Genomic DNA, 22,720 nt, shown 5'->3' on the forward strand with positions numbered 1-22,720 from the left:
TAATTAGGGTGTACATTCTTGAAACTCTGGACTGGTGGTTGAAAATTAATGAGAGGTAATTAAAAGTGTCCACAACACCTCCAAAATACTCCACATTTTGTTCTAAAGCTACCTGCATGTTCCTCTCTTTTCATCTCCACCAATTTACATGAATGATATGCAAATTCAGAGAAGCACAATTAATGACACATTTGTACACACTGAGCTGTGGTTTTACAAAACTTTAGAACAGATCTTTTAGCATCACTCGCTCTCTGAAACAGTCACAAACTTTTAGGCTTGTTCTCACAAGGAACCATTAGGGAAGCACTCTAATTGGTAGACAGCACATTATTTTAAAAAGCAGTGTAATTATATCAACCAATTTTATCTAAATTCTATTTCACACAATTTTGGCAAAAATTGTAGTTTTGTGGCAAGGATATATGATAAAGTGCGGTCTGTCTTCAGTGTTTGTGTGAGTTTGAGTATTTCTATCATTTTTAGTTTTTTTCTTAACTCTTTTACAGTGTGATCGAACTGAGACCCTGACTATTAACTATTGATGAACAGTCGACCACCACACATTCAAAGTTCGGCACTCGCAAATTCACCCATGTCCAGATTGTTTCAGATAACTCCCTTTTATTAGAAGAAACCCATGCATACTTTTGTATGGCATGATTACAAGCATGCTAAACTAAATTACAGTAAAATCTCCGCTGACGAACGCTTAAGCTCACGAACTTTTCGCCTCAAGAACATTAAAGCATATAGTCTCTGTTGACGAACTAGTTTTCGGCGGACGAACCAAACCACGCGGTCGAACAGCGCCACGGTGGCGGCCACGAGAAGCTGACGCACGCTCACGGCATCCCAGTTCGTCACCCCCTTTCTTTTAGTGCGGACGCGGTTTGTGTTTGATAGACATTTTGGACCATATGAGTGTACTTTTGCTATTATGGGACCGAAAAAGACCCCACCACAGGCTAGTGTTAAGCCTAATGCTGCGTTCTCACCAAAAGCGAGGGACGGCGATTCGGCGGCGCGTTTGCATTGTAGTCAATGGAGTTCGCGCCACTAAAAAAAGCGAAAGTGCTATCACGTACCTCAAAAAAAGAGAAAATAGTGCCACGGCTGTTTAGTCCCAGGAAAGAAGTGAAAGTAGTTGGCGGTGCTCAGTTTTTGTTGACTCGCTAAAGTGCTCCACTTCCTTGTTCACCAAGGGACACGCCTCCTCCGCGCCGGTGAGCACGAAAGCGCGAATGAGCGGCAAGCGTTCCATAAACACTCTACGCGGTGAAACGCTCGCGAATGAAGTAAGTCTACCATTGCTACCATCCTTAAGAACTACCATCACAAAGGTAAATAAAACGACTTTATTATACAGTACAGTTTATTTGTTTAATTACAATACAATAGCACATTTATTATACATAAAATAAGGTATATTTTTGTGTAGTTTTAAGGCTTATTTAGTAGAAAATTATGTTTTATAGGGACCTGGGAACGAATTATTCTCATTTTAATGGTTTCTTATGGGAAATAAATGTTCGGAAGACGAACTTTTCGCCTTACACACACTTTCTGGGAACCAATTATGTTCGTGAGCTGAGGTATCACTGTATACTAGCCCTAGCACAAAAATTAAATGTACCCGTTTTTAGGCCGAGCGCAGTCTACTTCTTGTTAGCATATTGACAGATGCACCAGGAGCACCGGCAGCTGTGTCTGCCGGAATGCGTGGAGAGGTACAATACGGCCCAAAACATGATCGACTAGACTTGGCCCAGCACGAAAATTGAGATGCGCCTGTTTATAGTTTTTACTTCCAAGAGCCCAAAGTCTTCAACGTAAGTTACCCGTCTTGTGGAATTGTACTTAAAGAACTTTGTTGACCAGAATCAGATGTTGAATCAATGTTAATAAGAATAAATCTGTAAAACTGCAGTGTTGAATGTGATGCAGCGGAAATTTTGGAGCGTCTATCTTTTGTGCTAGTTCAAGATTTAGTCAAGAGCCCTGCTCACAGCTCAGGTTGTAAATAGTTCCTTAATGTATAGTTTTTTTCTTTATGCGCCATTAGGGTCATATTCTCATGTTTGTGCTTAAGTCGTTTATATATATATATATATATATATATATATATATATATATATATATATATATATATATATATATATATATATATATATATATATATACTCCTGCCAGCTAATATAGATCTTCTCCAGCAAAGCTTTAAGTTCCTCTCTCTTGACCCTGTGACTCACCACTTTTAATATTATGCAGTTAAAGTGCACCTGTGGTAGGACTGTTCTATTATGGAAAAAATCAAAATCACAATTATTTTGGGAATAATTGATAACACGATTATTATTTCAAACAATTATTTTTTGGTACAAAACTAGAAAATGTAAGCAAACAAGACAAAAATATTTAACAATTAAATTATGTACGTTCCTTTTGGACCAAACAAAATATATATAAGACTGTTGTAACATTTAAATAACACTCAATAGATCTCTCAACAAGTGCAAATCTTGAACTCAAGTATGTTCACTATAGACAATGTAAAATAAACTATTTTAACAATGTTGACAAAAGTGCAACTTGTAATTAAAAAACAAAAACAAAAACAGTGCATCAGAATAGTCTGAAAAAAACAGGGGTAGGACATGAAAACTACAAAGCTTTACAGATTTTAAACCAGGAACACCAGCTTGTTCACATGATCTGGCTTCAGAGTTGCTCGTAAACAGGACACTCAGTAAGGTCACGTCACATCCGTCACAAATTTATTGGTGCAAAATTATTTTGGCAAATGCAAAACTAGACATAAAAAATGAGAACACCGGGTATTTCTCAAACTTCGCAATATATGCTCCGATACCCCATCAATACCTTCAAATGTTCCTCCGGAGGTACACTTTATCAGTGCATCACAAATATAGTTCAAACCTGGTTAGCACATCTGCATTATAATTCAGAGGTTGTGGGTTCAAATCTGGCCTCCACACTCCCGTGGGTAGTTAGTATGTTCTCCCCATGTGCCTGTATGGGTTTTCTCTGGCTCCTCCGGGTTTCCTCCCACATTCCAAAAACATCCATGGTGGGTAGGACTGGGCGATAAATCAACATCAGTATGTATCGATATCAATAGGTAACTACGTTTGATAAAATGTTAAACAGGTGACAGATAATCAGAACCAATAATGTGAGTTGTTCCGCACTGAAACACTCGTATGGGATGTTTTGGACCCTGCCATGGTAGGTTGAAGGCCACAGCACGTTAGCAGCAAGATCCAGCAGGTGGTAATATTTGTAACCTGCTGCTGCAGCCGTGCGCTCCTGCAGTGGGAGAGTGTTGAAAAAACAACAGAAAATGAGTGTTCCCTTGGTAGAAATGATGGGAGACACAGTGCAAGGATTGGTGGTTGACTTCATTGACAAGAAATGCCCAAAAAGTTAATCAGTGTGAAGTCTGACAAGAAACATGGTAGTTTCAATGCCCCAACCTCAGAACTGTGGGGCAGAAATGCTTACAGTGCTCCTTCACTACACTGCCTACTAAGTGAATGTCCATCCATCCATCCTAAATCAGTTAATTTTCTAGAGATGTTAGTTCTAAGTATGAAATGATGAGCCAAGTTTCATGGCTGGTGAAATCATACTGAGAGATGCAACGAGAATGATTCCCTTGTTTCTCAACATAAAGGTTTCTTGCATTAGTCACCTCTTCCTTCTCATGTAATATCTCTGTAATGTTCTCTCTCTAATGTACTCTGCATTTCCTTCTTTCATCTTTCTTTTTAATTCTTTCTCTTTTACTTTCTTTCTTTGTGTCATTCCCTTTTTCTTTTATAGTTCCTGGCAGGGAAACAGTCTATTAAACACATACATAGTGGGTTCTCCCCCGTGGGCTCATTAGTGAACTGGCCCGCACGGCCTAGGGACTGCTGGAAAAGACCATTGTGCTGACTCCCAAAGGGGTGTCAGTGCAATCATTATGTTGTGGTGCTGTTTAATGCTTCAACGTTGCTTATACAACGTGATGGACTTTATTGGCTTAATAGGTTGGTTGTTGTAACAGATGTGCCGTGTCTAAATAAAGATGGATCACCGTCTGACCACAGAGGCGTTGTTAAATGTCAGATGTGCTTAAGCATGCTTTCTTTACATTGTTATTGCTTTCGAGAGGTCCTACTTCAATTTGTTTTAGGCCATCTCAAAGGTATTTCATGAGGTTTGAGGTCAGGGCTCTCAAGTTTTTTCAAACCAAACATGTCCAAGCATGCATTTATAGGACTTGATTTGTGCAAGGTGACACAATCATACTGCATGCATGAAAAGGCCTTGCACAAACTGTTCCAACAAAGTGGCAGTAGCAGCCTTTTACAACATTTGATTGATTAATGATTTGACATTGCATGTCCCAAAACATCTTCCCATATAGGCTATGACTATAAGCACATTAATTGGGAGTAATGTTTTATTTATTTATTTATTTATTTATTTATTTATTTAAATTATTTTTTTAATGTAAATTATAAACCTGATGAGCTTTTCCCCCCAAGTTAACTTTAATAATTTCTCACCATAAATAGTCTTGTTTCTTTTTTTTTCTTTTTTTCTTTTTTAATTAGATGTGTATTATCACATCTATGGCAACATTTTATTGTGGTCCACCTAATCCCCACTATGCTGTTTTGCCATATGCTCCAGCCAGTGATTTGTCTGAGCATGGGAATAACTAGATAGAGAACAGAATGTCAAGTTAATGTTGATCAAAAAAAGTGACTTAAGACACACAGATGGATAGCACCATTGGGGTTTGAATGCATAAATCCAATCCCACCATCATCATATGGAGAGAAGAAACAAAAACCTTGCAATTAATTCTTATAACAATGGCAGTCTGCCATTTCCCGCAAAGTGTCAGGATTGCAGTGTGACACAAATTATTTTTCAACCTTTACAATGAAGTTTTGCAACAGAATGCAATTAACAGTGTGTTTCATGAATAGGCTGAGTTGTGTTAAGTGATGTAACACAGTGAAACACATTAATAACCTGACAGATAATCGTTGCTCCTCTGTTTCCCATCTTTCTCTGCAGTGACGCTCCTGGAAAAACTAATTTCTTTTGCCTCGGGGATTTTATTAGTCTGACCCCATTGTCTGAGCAAAATAACTCTCACACTCACACGCAGCCTCTTTACGTGTGTCCATGTTTGTCTAGGAGTTCTGAATTCTAATAGTATGAGTGTTTGCCTTTTGCTGTGAGGTATTTTTCATTTGCCTCGTAGCAATTTGTTCATAAATATTGCAAGATGATGAGTTTCTCAACATGGTCAAGAAAGAAAGAAAGTACTTTTTTTTTTTTTACATATTGTATTTTCCAGGATATACTGTTTTGTACTTTTTGTTAAACATTGTAAATATTGTTAAAATCATACCTTCCAGAAAATGTACAGTATTCTCTCTTACTATGACTGCCTCGCTTTTAAATAAGTAAAAATAAATAAATACATTAGTGCTAGTAAATAATGACAATGTTTTAACTAATTAATCACGCAAATTAATCAAAAATGGGTATACATCAGCCAATTCACTGTCTGACTTGTCCTGCATCAAGTCGACAATGGAAAGAGCAGGGGTGTCCAAACTTTTTCCTTTGAGGGCCGCATACAGTATAATCGAACTAGGGCCATTTTGAAATTGCCTGACTTTATTAAACACGCTAAAACTAATAAGTCAATTAATAATGTACTATAGTTTAGCTAATTATTTTTAAACAGGACAGTTTGTAATTTTTCTTGATTTTGGGGTGGGCTAACACCCCTGTATCCCACAAGAATAGATCCGCCCCATCTCTGAACCACTCTCCATTCAAATCAATGGAAGAGTAGTCTGTAATAAAATGACAAATTTTAAATCACTTGAGGATCTTATTTAATCATTCATGTAATGTGTTCACAAATTAGACCTTGACACAGACAGTGAAACATGGAGGAAAACAGTTTGGCTTCTGGAACTGAAATCACTGACTTAATTAATTTAATTACAAAAATAAATATTTGTGTTTTAGATTTAAATGGTTTCTTTGCATCGCTAGAAAAACAGGCTGTGTCAAAAGTATTATTTTTTTTGTATATGCTGCGGGCTGCTAAAAAAAAATAGATGGCGGGCCGCAAATGGCCCCCGGGCCGTAGTTTGGACACCACTGGTGTAGAGTATCATTCGCTCATGTATGTCGCTTGTCCTCTCCTCGCGGACATGATTGAACCTTCTTTCATATTGTTGACTGGCAGTCTGCAGCATTCTTCTTATCAAGTTCAAATGATCCTGTGTAGTGGCGGCGCACATTGCCCTCATATTCACCAGTTGTTCTAATCTAGCCAATTGCACGTCATGTGATCGCATGGTAGAGCCAATCACAAGCTATGATGTAGGGGACACTTATGATCATATGATTGGCTGAGCCAGGAGACATGGACGGCTGCTTTTTCTTCCAGGTCAAGTAATTTACAGTAATTCTTTTCAAAAAGCAGCCGTCCATGTCTCCTGCTTTTTCTTCCAGGTCAAGTAATTTACAGTAATTCTTTTCATGCATTTAAAAACAAAAGTAACGACCATGTTTTGAAAATATATTGATAAAATGTGCAGGTACTCATGTTAAAATGTAACGGATAAAAGTAAAAAGTAGTCCAAAAAATTTAATACTTTCCACAGTACTGGAAAAAAAAAACTAAGTGTTTGTACTTAGTTACTTTCCATTTTGGTTTCAGTGCTTCGCAGATAATGCATCTAATGTAGGAAAATTAAAAAATAGAGCCGTTCATTGATATTGTGCCTAATAATAAGTTGTACACATGACTTCAGTGTGTTCTCCTTTTTTCTTTAGCGGAGTAGAATAGTTGCTGTACAGTGAACATTGTGCTTTATTTGTCAGTATCAAGCAAGTTACATCCAAGTATTATTAAAAACATTAAGAGTGACAAAAAAAAAAAATCAGATCAGTATACGATCAGTATAAGCTGATCCTCAAGACTGCAGTATCGGTGTTAGTACATGAAAAAGTGGTACCGAGCATCCCTAATTTTGGTCAAATTTTATGTCAAAAAGTATATCAGGTTGTTGACTATATTTTTTGTATTGTACTTTAAATTCATCCATCCGTCCATCCATCCATCCATCCATCCATCCATCCATCCATCCATCCATCCATCCATTCTTCCATCACTTCAGCCGTCCATCCGTCCGTCCATCCATCCATCCATCCATCCATCCATCCATCCATCCATCCGTCCATCCAGCTGTCCATCCGTCGTCCGTCAATCCATCCATCCATCCATCCATCCATCCATCCATCCATCCGTTCATCCATCCATCCATCCATCCATCCATCCATCCATCCGTCCATCCATCTGTCCATCTGTCTGTCCATCCATCCATCCATCCATCCATCCATCCATCCACCCATCCGTCCATCCATCCATCCATCCATCCATCCATCCATCCATCCATCCATCCATCCATCCGTCCACCCATCCGTCCATCCGTCTGTCCATCTGTCCGTTCATCCATCCATCCATCCACCTATCCGTCCATCCATCTGTCCATCTGTCCGTCCGTCCATCCATCCATCCATCCACCCATCCATCCATCCATCCATCCATCCATCCATCCATCCATCCATCCATCCATCCGTTCATCCATCCATCCATCCATCCGTCCATCCATCTGTCCATCTGTCTGTCCATCCATCCATCCATCCATCCATCCATCCACCCATCCGTCCATCCATCCATCCATCCATCCATCCATCCATCCGTCCACCCATCCGTCCATCCGTCTGTCCATCTGTCCGTTCATCCATCCATCCATCCATCCATCCACCTATCCGTCCATCCATCTGTCCATCTGTCCGTCCGTCCATCCATCCATCCATCCACCCATCCATCCATCCATCCATCCATCCATCCATCCATCCATCCATCCATCCATCCATCCATCTTCTTAACCACTTTTTCCTCACAAGGGTCGTGGGGGTGCTGGAGCCTGTCCCAGCTGGCTTCGGGCAGTAGGCGAGGTACACCCTGAACTGGTTGCCAGCCAATAGCAGGGCACGCAGAGACGAACTGTACTTTAAATCATTTGACTTAATTAGTATTTCTGTCTGTCTTCCAGGATGACTCCATTGTTCATCACATGGCTGCAAAAGCCATTGAGAACATCTGCTCAACAGTGTCTGGGCCCTCGCGCTGCCTGATGACCCCAGAGATCGGATCTGCTCTGTGGTACCTTTTCACTCACTCCTCTGTGGAGGCAGTCAGAGTCACCGCTGTCTCTGTAAGTGGACTCAGTCACATTCATGTTCAGCTGCACAGTCAACCTCGCAACCATGCAAATTTTGCTAAACTTAATTTTAGATTACACAAGAGTTTGATGAGTGGTGTTATCTTAATTACTCAGTATTCTCAGAGAGTTTCTGAATTATCTATTTGATTTTCCAAATAATGCAATGATATTTGTCATCTATTATATTATGTACATGTTTTTCCCTCTTGTCTGTTGTGACCAGGCACTCTCAAGGCTTACTCGGGGAGACCCCGCAGTCTTTTTGGCAGTGATGGAAACTTGTGGACATGCAAGCATCTTGGAGGCAGTGAGTGGAGCAGGGCCAAAGGTCCAGCAACACCTGCTCACTGCCATGGCCACTGCCTTGATCAATTCACAAATCCAAACGCAACATGTCACACAGATCAGTGTAAGTCATTTCAAAATAGCAAGAACACAAACATATCATCGCTCTTGGGCGGAAACATCATGTCCAAATTTGGTCATTACTTTTGGTCAGTCCCAATTGCGGGCTGTTTTACAAAGTATTAACCCATCTTAAATGTTGAAAATGGCCTGCTCTCCATCACGATTCAATGTTAATTAAAACCCCTTATGATTAGGGCAATTTTGCCGAAAACGCCTAAAAAAGGTGCACCTAAAGTAAGTTTGAAACTGTTCCTGAACCATTTGCAGTATCGGCATAGTATTTTATGTATGTATTTATTTTTTAAGATAACCCTTAGAATTTTTGCCGCCGGTGGGACGTCCGCATGATTTAATATCCAATACCATTTTTCTTCGCATAAAAGTTTTGGAGATGCAACGATTCTACCTGACGCCACAATGTTCAACTCACATATTAAGCATTTAGATTATTAATATATTTAAGTTCGAATGTATATTCAATGCGAACTATTGGTCTGCAAATATCAAATTCCAAAATAGCAACATAACACAAAACAAAAATTCACCCCATCTTCACTTCGTGCTTTTCTTTCTTCCTGCCTCATTGTCATTCTGTCTTCAGTACATATAATGAACTAATGCTGAACTGCACCAATACTGAACTGTGCAAAAACTAAATGTCTGTCAGCACTTACTTATTTATTTTTTTTATGAGACAGCCCATCCTGTGTGTATGTGAAGCATTAATCTGTCTAAGGCGAAGAGGCTGACATTGATTTTAAGGTTTTTAACTCTGAAACTCGCATTGGTAATTGACACTGAACTGAATTTATTTGCATTGAGCATTTCCAATTTAACACCAGAATACAAACTTAGTACTTCAACTCTGCTGTAATTATACACTGATATGCATTCACCACTCTTCCCTCTCCCCTCTCCGCTCCCTTGGCACAAAGACAGACAGTCCATGAGTTTGTTTACACAGAACAGAGTCTGTTAGTGTGCATGTATGTTTAAATATATATAAGAGTGTGCGTGTGTGTGGTGTGGAAGAAAGTGTGTGCATGTTGTATATGCACATCTACACTAATATGCAGTGTGTGTCACTATCCAGACTAATTGGCTGAGTGGATGTGCTGCAGTGCTCTACCTCAGCAAAGCATTATGGGTAGTGGGGAGGGACTTATCAGCAAGGCACACATTACTGGGCTTTCTAATTAATTAACTCAGGGTTCTTGCACCATAAACACGATTGCATGCACACACGCACACACGCACACGCACTCTTGCATGGTGTTGACGATAGTGATAATAGTGTTGGCCAGCAAAATTCTTTCCAAACAGTCAGTCGATTTATGCTGAGTGAGTGGATGGATTCAGTGACTGTGAGCATAAAAGTTTGAATAATATAAGCTTTAGGCCTGTAGTTGACATGTTTCAAAAATTGTATATCTACACAGCAGTGTATGAGTCATGATGTCTGTGTCTACACACAATACAATACAGGTAGTCCTCTAGTTATGAACATCAGACTTACGAACACTCGCAGATGAATAAGGGTGAATGATGTCCATGAATGCCATATTTCACTCACAAGTTAAAAGTTTAGTGCGCCCCACATCATACATTACGGTACAGTACTGTACTATCATTCCCCTGTCTACCACAACCCCGCCGAGCAGCACCATGCCATTTGCGCATGTACAGTTTAGTCCTTATGTCCTTCTTGATGACATGGGGGACTTTGCTTCAATGATCCGACTTACGAACGTCAAAGAAAAGGGAGGTAAATCGCGCAGGGATCGAGGAGAAAACTTTTTATTTAGAGGAAATACGACTGGAAGTTACTTAAGTGTACATGTCACTTTCGCCGGAAGTCTGTGGCATATAGCCCATATGCCATTTGCGTAAGTAATAATAATAATAATAATAATAATATTAATAATAATAATAATAATAATAATAATAATAATATTACAATAATTACAGTAATTAGCTGTGACTGATAAACACTTTTACTTTTAACTCTAAGACATAATCGATTTTTTTCACATAGGTTTGTATTCACCCTCCCACCCCTTCGGTAAATAAAATTGGGTTGTCGCTGTGTGATATTAAAATTGGTTTGATGAAATGAAACCTTTGCAAGTTATAAATATGCAACGAAAAAAAAACAGCAGATCAGCAAGGGCGGGGAGGCATTTTACGATCATTTTGACGTGCCAGATGCATACTGTACGCCCGCGTCAACCTCTGAAAATATATTTTTTAAAAACGATCACGCCAATAATTTGTACTTTATGAATGAATTATGTTGTTGTCGTCCTCTCTGCTCTGTACAGCTTAATGGCGCAATAAACGCTTACTCTCGGTCCAACCTCGCTTTCTGATAATGTCATCTTTCTCGCAACTGTTACTATAACAACCATGTTCTTGGTGCAAACCCATGTGTGGTAAATCAGGTGCAAATTTGCTCCAAGCTGTCAGTTTTGTGGGCGTGTTTGCGCCGGTATATGATTAGAGCAATATCCTTAGTGAATAGGTTGGTAAATGGGCGCAGACTGCGGGTGCAGTTTTGGTGCAATATTTCGCGCTATTACCGGACGCAGCGAATTCTTAGTGAATATGCCATTATATGTATAGATACTGTAGCTATCACATTTTTGAAAACAAGTACTACATTCCTCATGTCACTTAGTTAATATTTTAATATGTTTGTGTTTTTACTTGATAATGTTGGCTGCTCTTCACTGCATTATTCACGGGAGACAAGGCTGTCAGGGGAACCTTATTTCGAATATTTCAGATTATTTTGGTTAAATAAGGTTTAAAATACAACTCATGAATTCTTGTACAACTTGTTCATATACATTATGTATTCATTATATGTAATCTATGAAAAGTGAGCTCATGTGTCTCCATGTGTCTATTTTCTTTTCTTTTGTAGGATTGTGTGTTGAAGGTGCTGAGCTGTCTAAAGAGTCCATCCACAGTAACCAGAGCCAAAACATTTCTATTGCTTTTGATACTGATAAAGGACAACACAGATACGCTGGTACTCTGCTGTCAGCACAGGTAAATAATTATATAATTACATAAAGTGGACCCCCTAATTACGCACAACTTGGGTGACAGACAAGCTCAATTTCAGGTCAAGCACAAATGTCTTAGGCGGGATGGTCAAAAGGCTCAGTTGTGCTCATGCTACATAAACATTTGCTTTGTGAGTCACAAATTGGAGGTCCCTTGTTATTTTTCTGTACAGTATCTGACTGTTCGCAAGTGTTATAGATGAGGTGTGCGGATCTCAAAAAACGCAGGCACTGATGAGCTTTTAGGGCTCTTAAAATTAAAGTGTTAATTCTGGAGATTAATTTACCGTATTTTCACGACTATAAGGCACATTAAAAAGTCCTTAAAATTTTCTTATAACCATGCTAGTGAATCTGAGACTCAACTCCCAGGTGGATCGTCCTCTACAGTACTCCTGAATAGACATTTGGTTGAATGAATGAATGAATGAATGAATGAATGAATGAACAGAGGGGACTTCCATTAATCGGCAATTCCCGTCTTTGATGATGCCCATCTTGTGGCAAGTGAACAATAACGTGAAGCCTCGGATAAATACAAAGATTGAGCACCGACTGAAGCACATTTACGTCCGTCGATCGGGGTGGGTACATACGGTCATTCTCATTCCGTGTATTTTGCGAGCCTTCGCGTCAAAGCATTCGCCGAATATGCGGAAGCACGCTCCGAAAGGTGGGCATCGTCATTGACGGCAATTGACAATGAGCGGAAGTGCCCAGCTCTGTTTGTTAACATATTGTTGGTGTGTCCAAAAGGAGACCAAAAATGGTCTTGGAGGTATTAGGATTCCACCTGACACCAGCGATAAGCGATATACTGACACACAATGAGAACAGCATGGCTCAGTGGGTAGATTGGCCGTCTCTCAACCTGAAGGTTCTGCAATCGTTCCTAAACCCTTGAGTGATTTTTTTTTAAATTTATATTTTACTCTCTTCCAGGTGTAAAGTTTACTCTAGGCTGGGACAGAATATAGTTTTTTTTTGTTTTTTTTTTGTTTTTTTTAGGATAAAATTTACTTGACATAATTTACTGTATAGGCTGAAGCTCCAGGTTTATTATTGCCCATCCTATACATTTCCATTGAGTCACGTAAAATTACAACAAAACAGAATAAATAACTACTATACTCACTCACTATAGTTCCTAAATGTTTTATTAATTTGAATTAATTTTATTAATGGCACTTTAAGCATGAATTATTTTACATTTTAACTTTTTAAACCCCAACAGAAAGGTACAGTTTCAAGGCATCATCGAGTCCATTCCACAATTTTACACCCAAAACTGAAACACATCTGTAGTTTTTGTTGGTCCTCACTTTACATGTTTCATACCTAAATAAACACCTTCAATTATAGTGTTCTTTACATAATTAAAGGTATAGTGTGTATTATTACTCACAAAGTCCCAAGTTCAGGTCAGCAGTGTCATGGTTCGGTTCTCAGCCCTGTTGTGCTCTTGTGTGTGTGTGTGTTTTCAGTGCCAATTACGAGGGGGGCGTTTCCCAGCCCCACACCTGCATCAAGTTGGCAATCAAGACTTTAAAAGGACTCCGAGCAGCACTGCACGCTGTCGGATTATTATTTGCTCATCTTCGTGTCCAAGTGTTCTCCGCGTTTCCTTGTTGGTAAAGTTTTTTGAATCTGCCGTCGTCTTTAGTTTACTTATATTCACGTGTGTGTTTCTGCGTCGCCTTTTGTTGTTATTCTCGTGTGATTGATTCCGTGTACATTTCGTGTCGTCCTTGCCGGGTGCAAGTGATTTAAGTTTTTCTAGTCCTTGCTGTTAGCAAGTGTTTTTTGTTACGTTAGTTCTCCTTGCCGTTTGCAAGCGATTTTGGTTATGTCAGTTTTCCTTGCAGTTGCAAGCGCTTTTTGTTACATTCGTGTTCCCTGCCTTTTGCAGGAGTTTTGTGTTTTCCAATTCCTCCTTGCCTTTTGCAAGTGTCCTTTGTTACTGCCGTGTCCCTCGCCTGTGTGCAGGGGCACCGCTGAAAATTTCGTTGTCTTGCCTGCGCGCAAGCTTTGTGCTTTCGGTTTTTCCAAAAGAATAAATCGAGGTTGTTTTCCTCCTCCGAGCCTGCCTTTTTGGGATCTGTTCTTTATCGACTCTGTCGAGTCCTTACAGAATAATCCGACCATGGATCCCGCCGACTCGGAGAAGGTGAGACAGGCGTTGGCCAGCCAGGGGCAACGGGTTGGGCAAACCGAGACCACCTTGGTAGGACTCCAAGAGGTGGTAGGCAGGCTTGCTCACCGGTGCGAGCAGATGTTCGCGAGGCTCGAGCAGCTCGGTTCCCGCGGAGTACTAGACTCGGAACTTCCGCGAACGGACTCAGCCACGTTGGCTTCCCCAGCAGCTCCAAGGGAACCCGTTTTGCCCCACCCGTCGCGCTATGACGGACAGCCGGGTGGTTGCGGTCAGTTCTTGCATCAATGTTCGCTTATTTTCGACCAGCAACCGTATACCTACGCTCGTGACCCATCTAAGATTGCTTTTATTATGAGCCTCCTGTCTGGTCAAGCCGCTACATGGGCGATGGTGGTGAGCAACTCACGACCAGACCTCCGGTCCTCCTTCCCGATTTTTGTTTCCGAATTTCAACGTGTGTTCGACCATCCAGTCAAGGGGAAGGAGGCCGGAGGTCGGTTGTTAGACTTAGTGCAAGGAGAAAGATCCGTCGCTGACTACTCGATCATGTTTCGTATTCTGGCCGCGGAGAGCGGATTTGATGACTGTGCTTTGCGAAGTATCTTTCGTCGGGGATTGAATTCTGTACTCAAAGATGAACTGGCGGTCCGTGACGATACGAACTCTCTCGAGGGACTTATTGAGCTCACCATTCGGTTGGACAACCGCTTACAAGAGCGGCACCGAGAGCGAATCAGTGAGCGGCATGGGCCATCCGCCAACCCCCGCATGACTGGACTCAGCCTTGTCGACCACGCGGAAGCACGTTCCCTTCCGGGCACCCCAGCTGGCACAGGGGAGCCCATGCAGGTCGGAGGTGGACGCCTGCATCCCGAGGAGCGCCGCCGTCGGTGGCTCACGGGAGCCTGTCTCTATTGTGGTCAACCAGGGCATCGGGTGGCTTCCTGCCCCGCGAAACCACAACGTCGGACACAACCGACCACACGACTGGGGGGACGTGCCAAGGAGACCCAGGAGTCCGGAATTGACTCGAACCAGGGTAAGCACTTACCGGGGAGAACCGAACCCAGCCTTTCGTGTAGGACTAGTGGTGGGATTCGACGGTTAGAATTGTCAGGGGAATTGTCCGATGGCGGTATGAATCTAAAGATTAAGGCACTCATAGATTCGGGGGCCGACGATTGTTTCGTCGACCCGTGTGTGGTCGAGGCGTTGGGGAGCACGGTGGAACCATTAGAAAAGGTTAAGGAGGTTTTTGACCTCGATGGGCGGTTACTAGCACAGGTCCGTCATGTTACCGGTCCACTTACCTTGAGACTGTCGGGGAATCATGTTGAGAAAAGGAGTTTTTTCGTTATGCCATCCCGCGCTGCTCCGCTAGTATTGGGGCTCCCTTGGCTAAAGACTCATAATCCCGACATCGATTGGGATAAGCCCGCGTTGGAGAACTGGAGTCCTTTCTGCCACGCCCACTGTTTGCGGTCGGCAGAAGGGACAACCACGGTGCCCGTAAGTCCGGCTCCAGAAGCTATTTGCCTCGATCAGGTTCCGGAGGAATATCATGACTTAGGGAAGGTGTTTAGTAAGGACCGTGCCCAAGCTTTGCCGCCCCATAGACCATACGATTGTGCGATTGAACTGATCCCCAATGCGCCACTTCCGAGTTCGCGCCTGTATCAAGTATCCCAGCCGGAACAAGACGCCCTGCGGGAATATATCTCGAGTTCGCTGGCCAATGGTCAGATCCGTCCGTCCAAATCACCCGTGGGGGCGGGGTTCTTCTTTATAGAGAAGAAAGATAAGACCCTTCGTCCCTGTGTGGATTATCGGGGATTGAATGATATTACCATTAAGAATAAGTACCCGCTTCCGCTGTTGGACTCGGCATTTGCTCCGTTACAGTCTGCCCGAATCTTCTCCAAGTTAGATTTGCGTAGTGCATACCACTTAGTTCGCATCCGAGACGGAGATGAATGGAAGACCGCGTTCAAGACTCCCCTAGGGCATTTTGAGTATTGCGTCATGCCTTTCGGGTTAACGAATGCGCCCGCGGTGTTCCAGTGCCTAATTAACGATGTCCTCCGGGACATGTTGAATGTCTTTTGTTTTGTCTATTTAGACGACATTCTAATCTTCTCGCGAAACGAGCACGAGCACCGACAACATGTTCGCCTAGTTCTCCAGCGCCTATTGGAGAATCGACTCTACGTCAAAGCGGAAAAATGCGAGTTTCATTCGAAGTCTGTACAGTTCTTGGGCTTTATTATTGAGGGGGGGCAATTGCGAGCAGATCCGATTAAGACACAGGCCGTGGTCGAGTGGCCGAGTCCCACAACTCGTAAGCAGTTGCAACGGTTTTTGGGCTTCGCCAACTTTTATCGCCGGTTCATTAAGAATTATAGTTTACGGGCCGCCCCACTGACTAGATTAACGTCGAGCAAAGTTTCGTTTAGGTGGACACCTAGCGCCGAGAAGGCTTTCTCTGAACTTAAGCAGTTGTTCATAAATCCACCTGTATTGATCCACTCTAATACTGATCTCCCCTTTGTGGTCGAGGTTGACGCGTCGGATTCAGGAGTGGGGGCGGTCCTGTCCCAGCGGTCGCCAGAAGATGGGAAGCTCCACCCCTGCGCCTTCTTCTCCAGGCGTCTAAGTCCAGCAGAGCGCAACTACGACGTGGGGAATCGGGAGTTATTGGCGATCGTCCTGGCGCTTCAAGAATGGAGACACTGGCTGGAGGGCGCAAAGGAACCTTTCCAAGTACTGACCGACCACAAGAACTTGGCGTACCTCCGGTCAGCTAAGAGACTCAACTCCAGACAGGCACGCTGGGCCCTACTCTTCACCCGATTCCACTTTGTCGTGGACTACCGCCAGGGTTCCCGGAACCAGAAGCCGGACGCTTTGTCCCGTATGCATGACGTGGCTTCTCCCGAGACGGGGACGGAACCTATTCTGCCAGAACGTTGTTTTGTGGGCGCGGTATGCTGGGAAGTGGAGAAGAGGGTCACGGAGGCACTGGAGGGAATCACCATCCCGGAGGACTGCCCAGCCGGGAGACTGTTTGTCCCGGAACCAGTGCGGGCGGAGGTCCTGCAATGGGGTCACAATTCGAGAGTCGCCTGTCATCCGGGTATTCATAGGACTCTCGCCCTAATCGGCCAACGGTTCTGGTGGCCGGAAATGAGGAAGGACATCACCGAGTTTATCAAGGCCTGCACCGCTTGTGCATGCGGGAAATCTTCCCACCAGCCTCCGGCGGGACTACTGCGGCCTCTACCCATTCCTTCGCGGCCGTGGTCCCACATTTCCCTAGACTTCATCACTGGCCTCCCTAGGTCAAGAGGGAATACAGTAGTTTTGACCGTGGTGGACCGGTTCTCCAAGCTTACACATTTCATAGCTCTCTCCAAACTGCCTTCATCCTGGGAGACAGCACAACTCCTCATCCGGCACGTGTTCAGGCTACATGGACTGCCGGTGGACTTGGTGTCTGACCGTGGGCCGCAGTTCATAGCCCAGGTCTGGAGAAAATTTTGTAAACTGTTGGGAGCCACAGCCAGCTTGTCATCGGGGTATCACCCACAGACTAACGGCCAAACAGAAAGGGCCAATCAGGACCTGGAAGCCGCCCTCCGGTGTGTCTGCCTGCACAACCCCGAATCCTGGTCCACGCATCTACCCTGGATTGAGTACGCCACCAACACCTTGCCGTCTTCAGCTACGGGACACTCACCTTTCAGGGCGGCCTACGGGTACCAACCACCCCTGTTCCCTTCACAGGAGGGCTCCATAGAACTCCCATCGGTCCAACACCATCTACGGCGGGCTCACAAGGTGTGGCGGGAGACCAGAGCGGCGTTGTCCCGCACGGCTGACCGCAACAAAGAGATTGCTGATCGCCGGCGGCGGCCAGAGCCGGCTTACCGACCTGGGGACAAGGTTTGGCTCTCCTCCCGGGACCTGCGACTGGCTGGTGGGGCTAAGAAATTGGGTCCACGCTTCATTGGACCGTTCGAGATTCTCGCCATGATTAACCCTGTGACTGCAAAGCTCCGACTGCCCTCCTCCCTCAAAGTGCATCCAGTGTTCCACGTCTCCCTCCTTAAGCCTGTGACCCCCAGCCCACTGAATCCTCCCGCTCCTGCTCCGCCTCCTCCCAGGTTGGTCGATGGGGACCCTGTCTACACGGTCAAAGAAATTTTGGACTCAAGGTGCAGGGGCCGGGGCTTCCAGTACCTGGTCGACTGGGAGGGCTATGGACCTGAAGAGCGCCAGTGGATCCCCCGCTCCTGGATCCTTGACCCGTCTCTGCTCGACACGTTCTACGCTGCGCATCCTGATAAACCAGGTGGTCCGCCAAGGGGCGTCCGTTGAGGGGGGGGTACTGTCATGGTTCGGTTCTCAGCCCTGTTGTGCTCTTGTGTGTGTGTGTGTTTTCAGTGCCAATTACGAGGGGGGCGTTTCCCAGCCCCACACCTGCATCAAGTTGGCAATCAAGACTTTAAAAGGACTCCGAGCAGCACTGCACGCTGTCGGATTATTATTTGCTCATCTTCGTGTCCAAGTGTTCTCCGCGTTTCCTTGTTGGTAAAGTTTTTTGAATCTGCCGTCGTCTTTAGTTTACTTATATTCACGTGTGTGTTTCTGCGTCGCCTTTTGTTGTTATTCTCGTGTGATTGATTCCGTGTACATTTCGTGTCGTCCTTGCCGGGTGCAAGTGATTTAAGTTTTTCTAGTCCTTGCTGTTAGCAAGTGTTTTTTGTTACGTTAGTTCTCCTTGCCGTTTGCAAGCGATTTTGGTTATGTCAGTTTTCCTTGCAGTTGCAAGCGCTTTTTGTTACATTCGTGTTCCCTGCCTTTTGCAGGAGTTTTGTGTTTTCCAATTCCTCCTTGCCTTTTGCAAGTGTCCTTTGTTACTGCCGTGTCCCTCGCCTGTGTGCAGGGGCACCGCTGAAAATTTCGTTGTCTTGCCTGCGCGCAAGCTTTGTGCTTTCGGTTTTTCCAAAAGAATAAATCGAGGTTGTTTTCCTCCTCCGAGCCTGCCTTTTTGGGATCTGTTCTTTATCGACTCTGTCGAGTCCTTACAAGCAGTGCCGATTTCCACTGTTCAGTGTTAATGGTGCATTGCTGTCGGATGTCGGATGGTGGACCAGAATGTATTCATTTATTCAGTCGTTTTCCATGGCCTCACTGAATTCCTCCTAAGCCCAAGTTTTTACATCAGCCACCACGAGGCTGTGTTCTGCCTGGCCAGCCGGTACCAATCAGCTGCCTCCGTAGTCCCGCAGGCCAAAAAGGCCCAATAGTCCTCCTTTTTCATCTTCATGGAATCCTTTACTGCTGGTGTCCACAACACATTTGGAGATTGCCTCCATGGCAGGCCCCAGCCACCTTAAACCCACAGCTCCGGTGAATCGCCCCGATAATGGAGGTGTGGAACATGGTCCACCCGCTTCTGTCTCCTCCAGAATATGTGCGAAATTCTGCCGGAAACAACAAAATCCCAGACAGATGCTTTTTGTAAGTCTCTAAAAGTGGGAAGGCGACAGTAAAAAAAAAAAAAAAAAAAGTTTGGTCAAGCTGATGAAAGATTTACCATCTCATCAGACAATACATGATGACTTTAGCAGGATTGTATTTAACAGAATATTCATTGTCTTGCTGATGCACAAATACTCCATTAGTCCCATTCAACACATTTGTGTTATCTTAAGCAGTCTGATTATAAAAGGGAGGCTTTCTTCATGAAAAATGCTGCCTGGGGTTGTTGGCAAGGCACTTGTACTTTGTGTAACCTTTGCGCTAACTAGCACAGCAGCTATGGGAATGATAATATAGATGTATGTACCCTGGACATTCATTTTTTGCTGCTGTATGTTGCAATTTTCCTCACACTTCAAATGGTTCATTAGCTGCTTGTCCCGCGTTTCACCCCTTGCTGAGTTACACTGGAGCTGTGAATGTGCATCGGCCATACAATTCCATGCATATGCATTCACGTACTGTATGGCTGCCAGTTCAGTTCCCCTGGTGATTTAGGATCAGTTGGTCTCTCAGCAGGACTGCATTATTGACATATAGATCCTTTTTCAACAGAGTCTGTCTCTTCTCTTGCTTGACGCAACATGACTGAGGTAACCAAGGTCAAAGGTCCATTCAGTTCCTCCCTGTAATCTCCCAGCCAAAAGTTTTTGGGTGTAGCTGTACAGCACATAGCTTACAAATGTTTAATGACAAACACACGGTCTTATTTTGACCCAATTCTTCTATCCATCCATCCATCCATCCATCCATCCATCCATCCATCCATCCAACCATCATCTGAGCTGCTTCAAAATTCTTTTTTTTTGACCTTTGAAACAAGTTTGGAATTTAAAAAAAATGCCCAAGCTAATTCCATGTGACTTAATGAATGATATTTAACCAATGAAGTACTGCCTTTTGTTTGATAAACAGGTTCCTCAGTTAACCCAACCCCCCAAATAGTTTGGTTGCTTCGGGATGCGGAAAATGATGCACAAAAAAAATCACATGAATGACTTTCTGTGACAACTCTGATGGGACAAACTAAAAGTTACACGGAAATTGTTATCGTATTTCGTCTATTTAATATACCGTACTGACAATTTTAGCACCATAATTAATGACTGACGACGTCTTCTTGCAGTGCTTCAACTTCCTCAATGGACTTTTGCACTATTCTAATAATAATGTTTAGTATCATAAACTATGTCAATTGTTGCCCATTCGGCATCCATTGCAGCCTGGTCATCCTGGGAGGGGGATTACCACATCTGCGGCCCCTTGTCAAGGTTTCTTAATTTTTTTTCCCTGATGTTTTTTTTTTTAGTTTTTCCTTGCCCTTTTGTGGTTTGATCAGGGGATGTTGTTACTATTTGTCAACTGTGGGCATGTGAAGCCCTTTGAGACTTTTGTGTGATTAAGGGCTATATAAATAAACTTGACTTGTTATTTTTTAAAATATTTGGATTGCCGAATTTGGAATTCAGCTCCAGTATTGGAATCCTTCTAGTGTATCCAATGATGTACAGCCTGTATGAGTGAATGTCAGAATGCAGCACAGGGAATGTAAGAATATGTTTACAAACCTCATCTTCGTGAATGTATTATTATTTTCAGTAGCAAATATTAGCGTAAATCTTCCTAAAAAAAAACAACCTACTACATATCAAACCATTTTTAGCTATTACCACATCAGATGTTGGATTTCTTATCAGAATGGACACGTAAGACATTTTAGGTTATTAAAATCGCACACGCGCGCACACACGCATTTTATCTTGATTTCCTCACGCCTCTTTCTTTCACTCTGTCTTATAGCTGTCAGAGTTGACCTGCCTGTCTCTCTCCCTCCGAGCACCCAGTGAGACTGAGACTAAGCTGCACAAACACACACACACGCGAACACATCGTTTCCTCAGTCCTGCCTTCACCCGGGCACGTTGCGTTTAATTAGCTCCACAGTGGCGTGAAAAATTGGGCGTGCGTTTGCGTGATTTCGTCTGTGTTAGATAAACTTGCACAAGCATCAGTGAGGAAGTGTCAAGATTGCCTCTGGGAGTGGACTGCAATGGCTTTCAACACTTGCAGTCAAGCACACACACACACCGCGAGCCACTTGTGTACGTCAGTTTGGTGTGAGCACTCCCACAATGACAGAGAGGTGGCAAGTTTGGCTTTTCGCAGTAGTTAGAAAAGGTATACTGTAGGCTGCAGTCCGATAAGCTTATATGAAGTCAGTTGGAGAGATACATAGAACGAGTAAACTGCTATTATTTTTATAATGACTGTAGCATGGGTGAGGAACATATCTGGTAAATTCACCCCCTTTTAATTCAAAGGGACATGGCCTGCCTTCCTTCCTTCCTTCCTTCCTTCCTTCCTTCCTTCCTTCCTTCCTTCCTTCCTTCCTTGCAGCCTATTCCAGCTGATTCCCAAATCAAATGTCCCAAATTACACGTATAATATGTGCTTGTAATGATTGTATCTTGAATACAATGCATTTAATGTAAAATATGAAAATATATTTGTGATCAAATTGGTGGCCAACCTGCGATTGGCTGGCAACCAGTTCAGGGTGTACCCCGCTTATACTGCCCGAAGCCAGCTGGGATAGGCTCCAGCACCCCTGCAACCCTTGTGAGGAATAAGCGGTTAAGAAAATTGATGGATGGATGAATGGATTGGTGGCCAATTATAAATATAAAATATAATTCAAATCACTCAAATAAAACTACCTAAAATATAATATTCCTTGCCCAAATGACCATGATTTTCTCCAAACGTTCAGTGACTACAGTAGCCTCCAACCAATAAAACAATTCACTTGTAAAAACATTTTTTTGAATGTCCATATTGTGAAAATTAGGGCAAGAAGATAACAATGGGGCAGGTATTGGAGTATTATGTAAATGGTAAAGCCTGCATACTGTTTAATTGCACAACATAATCATTGTGCTCTTGTGGTCCCTCGTTCAAAAAATACCTGCAATAAATGAAATCTGCGAAGTAGTTAGCTTTATGTTTTACATTTATTATAAATACTTTAAACAGATAGTTCGGCTTTTTTGACATGAATCTCTATTTCATCCTCACCTCCAATGTGTGCGATCAGCACTGACCTACCCCTGACAGCGTTCTGTGACACGAGTTCTGGTCCGGTGTTGGACGAGAGGAAAATAGTCCAGCAAGTTGGTTGGGGTCACCTAAATAAAGCGTTT

At 43.2% G+C, this 22,720-nt stretch overlaps 1 protein-coding gene across 1 annotated transcript in view; it reads left to right on the forward strand.

The window, feature by feature from the left end:
* Positions 1-22,720, forward strand: part of ulk4 (unc-51 like kinase 4) — a 150,359-nt gene that overhangs the window by 51,084 nt on the left and 76,555 nt on the right. The window contains exons 20-22 of the mRNA XM_077528300.1: positions 8,172-8,333; positions 8,566-8,751; positions 11,677-11,804. Coding sequence (XP_077384426.1) covers positions 8,172-8,333; positions 8,566-8,751; positions 11,677-11,804 — 476 coding nt within the window. The remainder of the gene's footprint in view (positions 1-8,171; positions 8,334-8,565; positions 8,752-11,676; positions 11,805-22,720) is intronic.

Source organism: Festucalex cinctus, chromosome 7 (assembly GCF_051991245.1).
Source record: "Festucalex cinctus isolate MCC-2025b chromosome 7, RoL_Fcin_1.0, whole genome shotgun sequence".
Classification (NCBI taxonomy): Eukaryota; Metazoa; Chordata; class Actinopteri; order Syngnathiformes; family Syngnathidae; genus Festucalex; species Festucalex cinctus.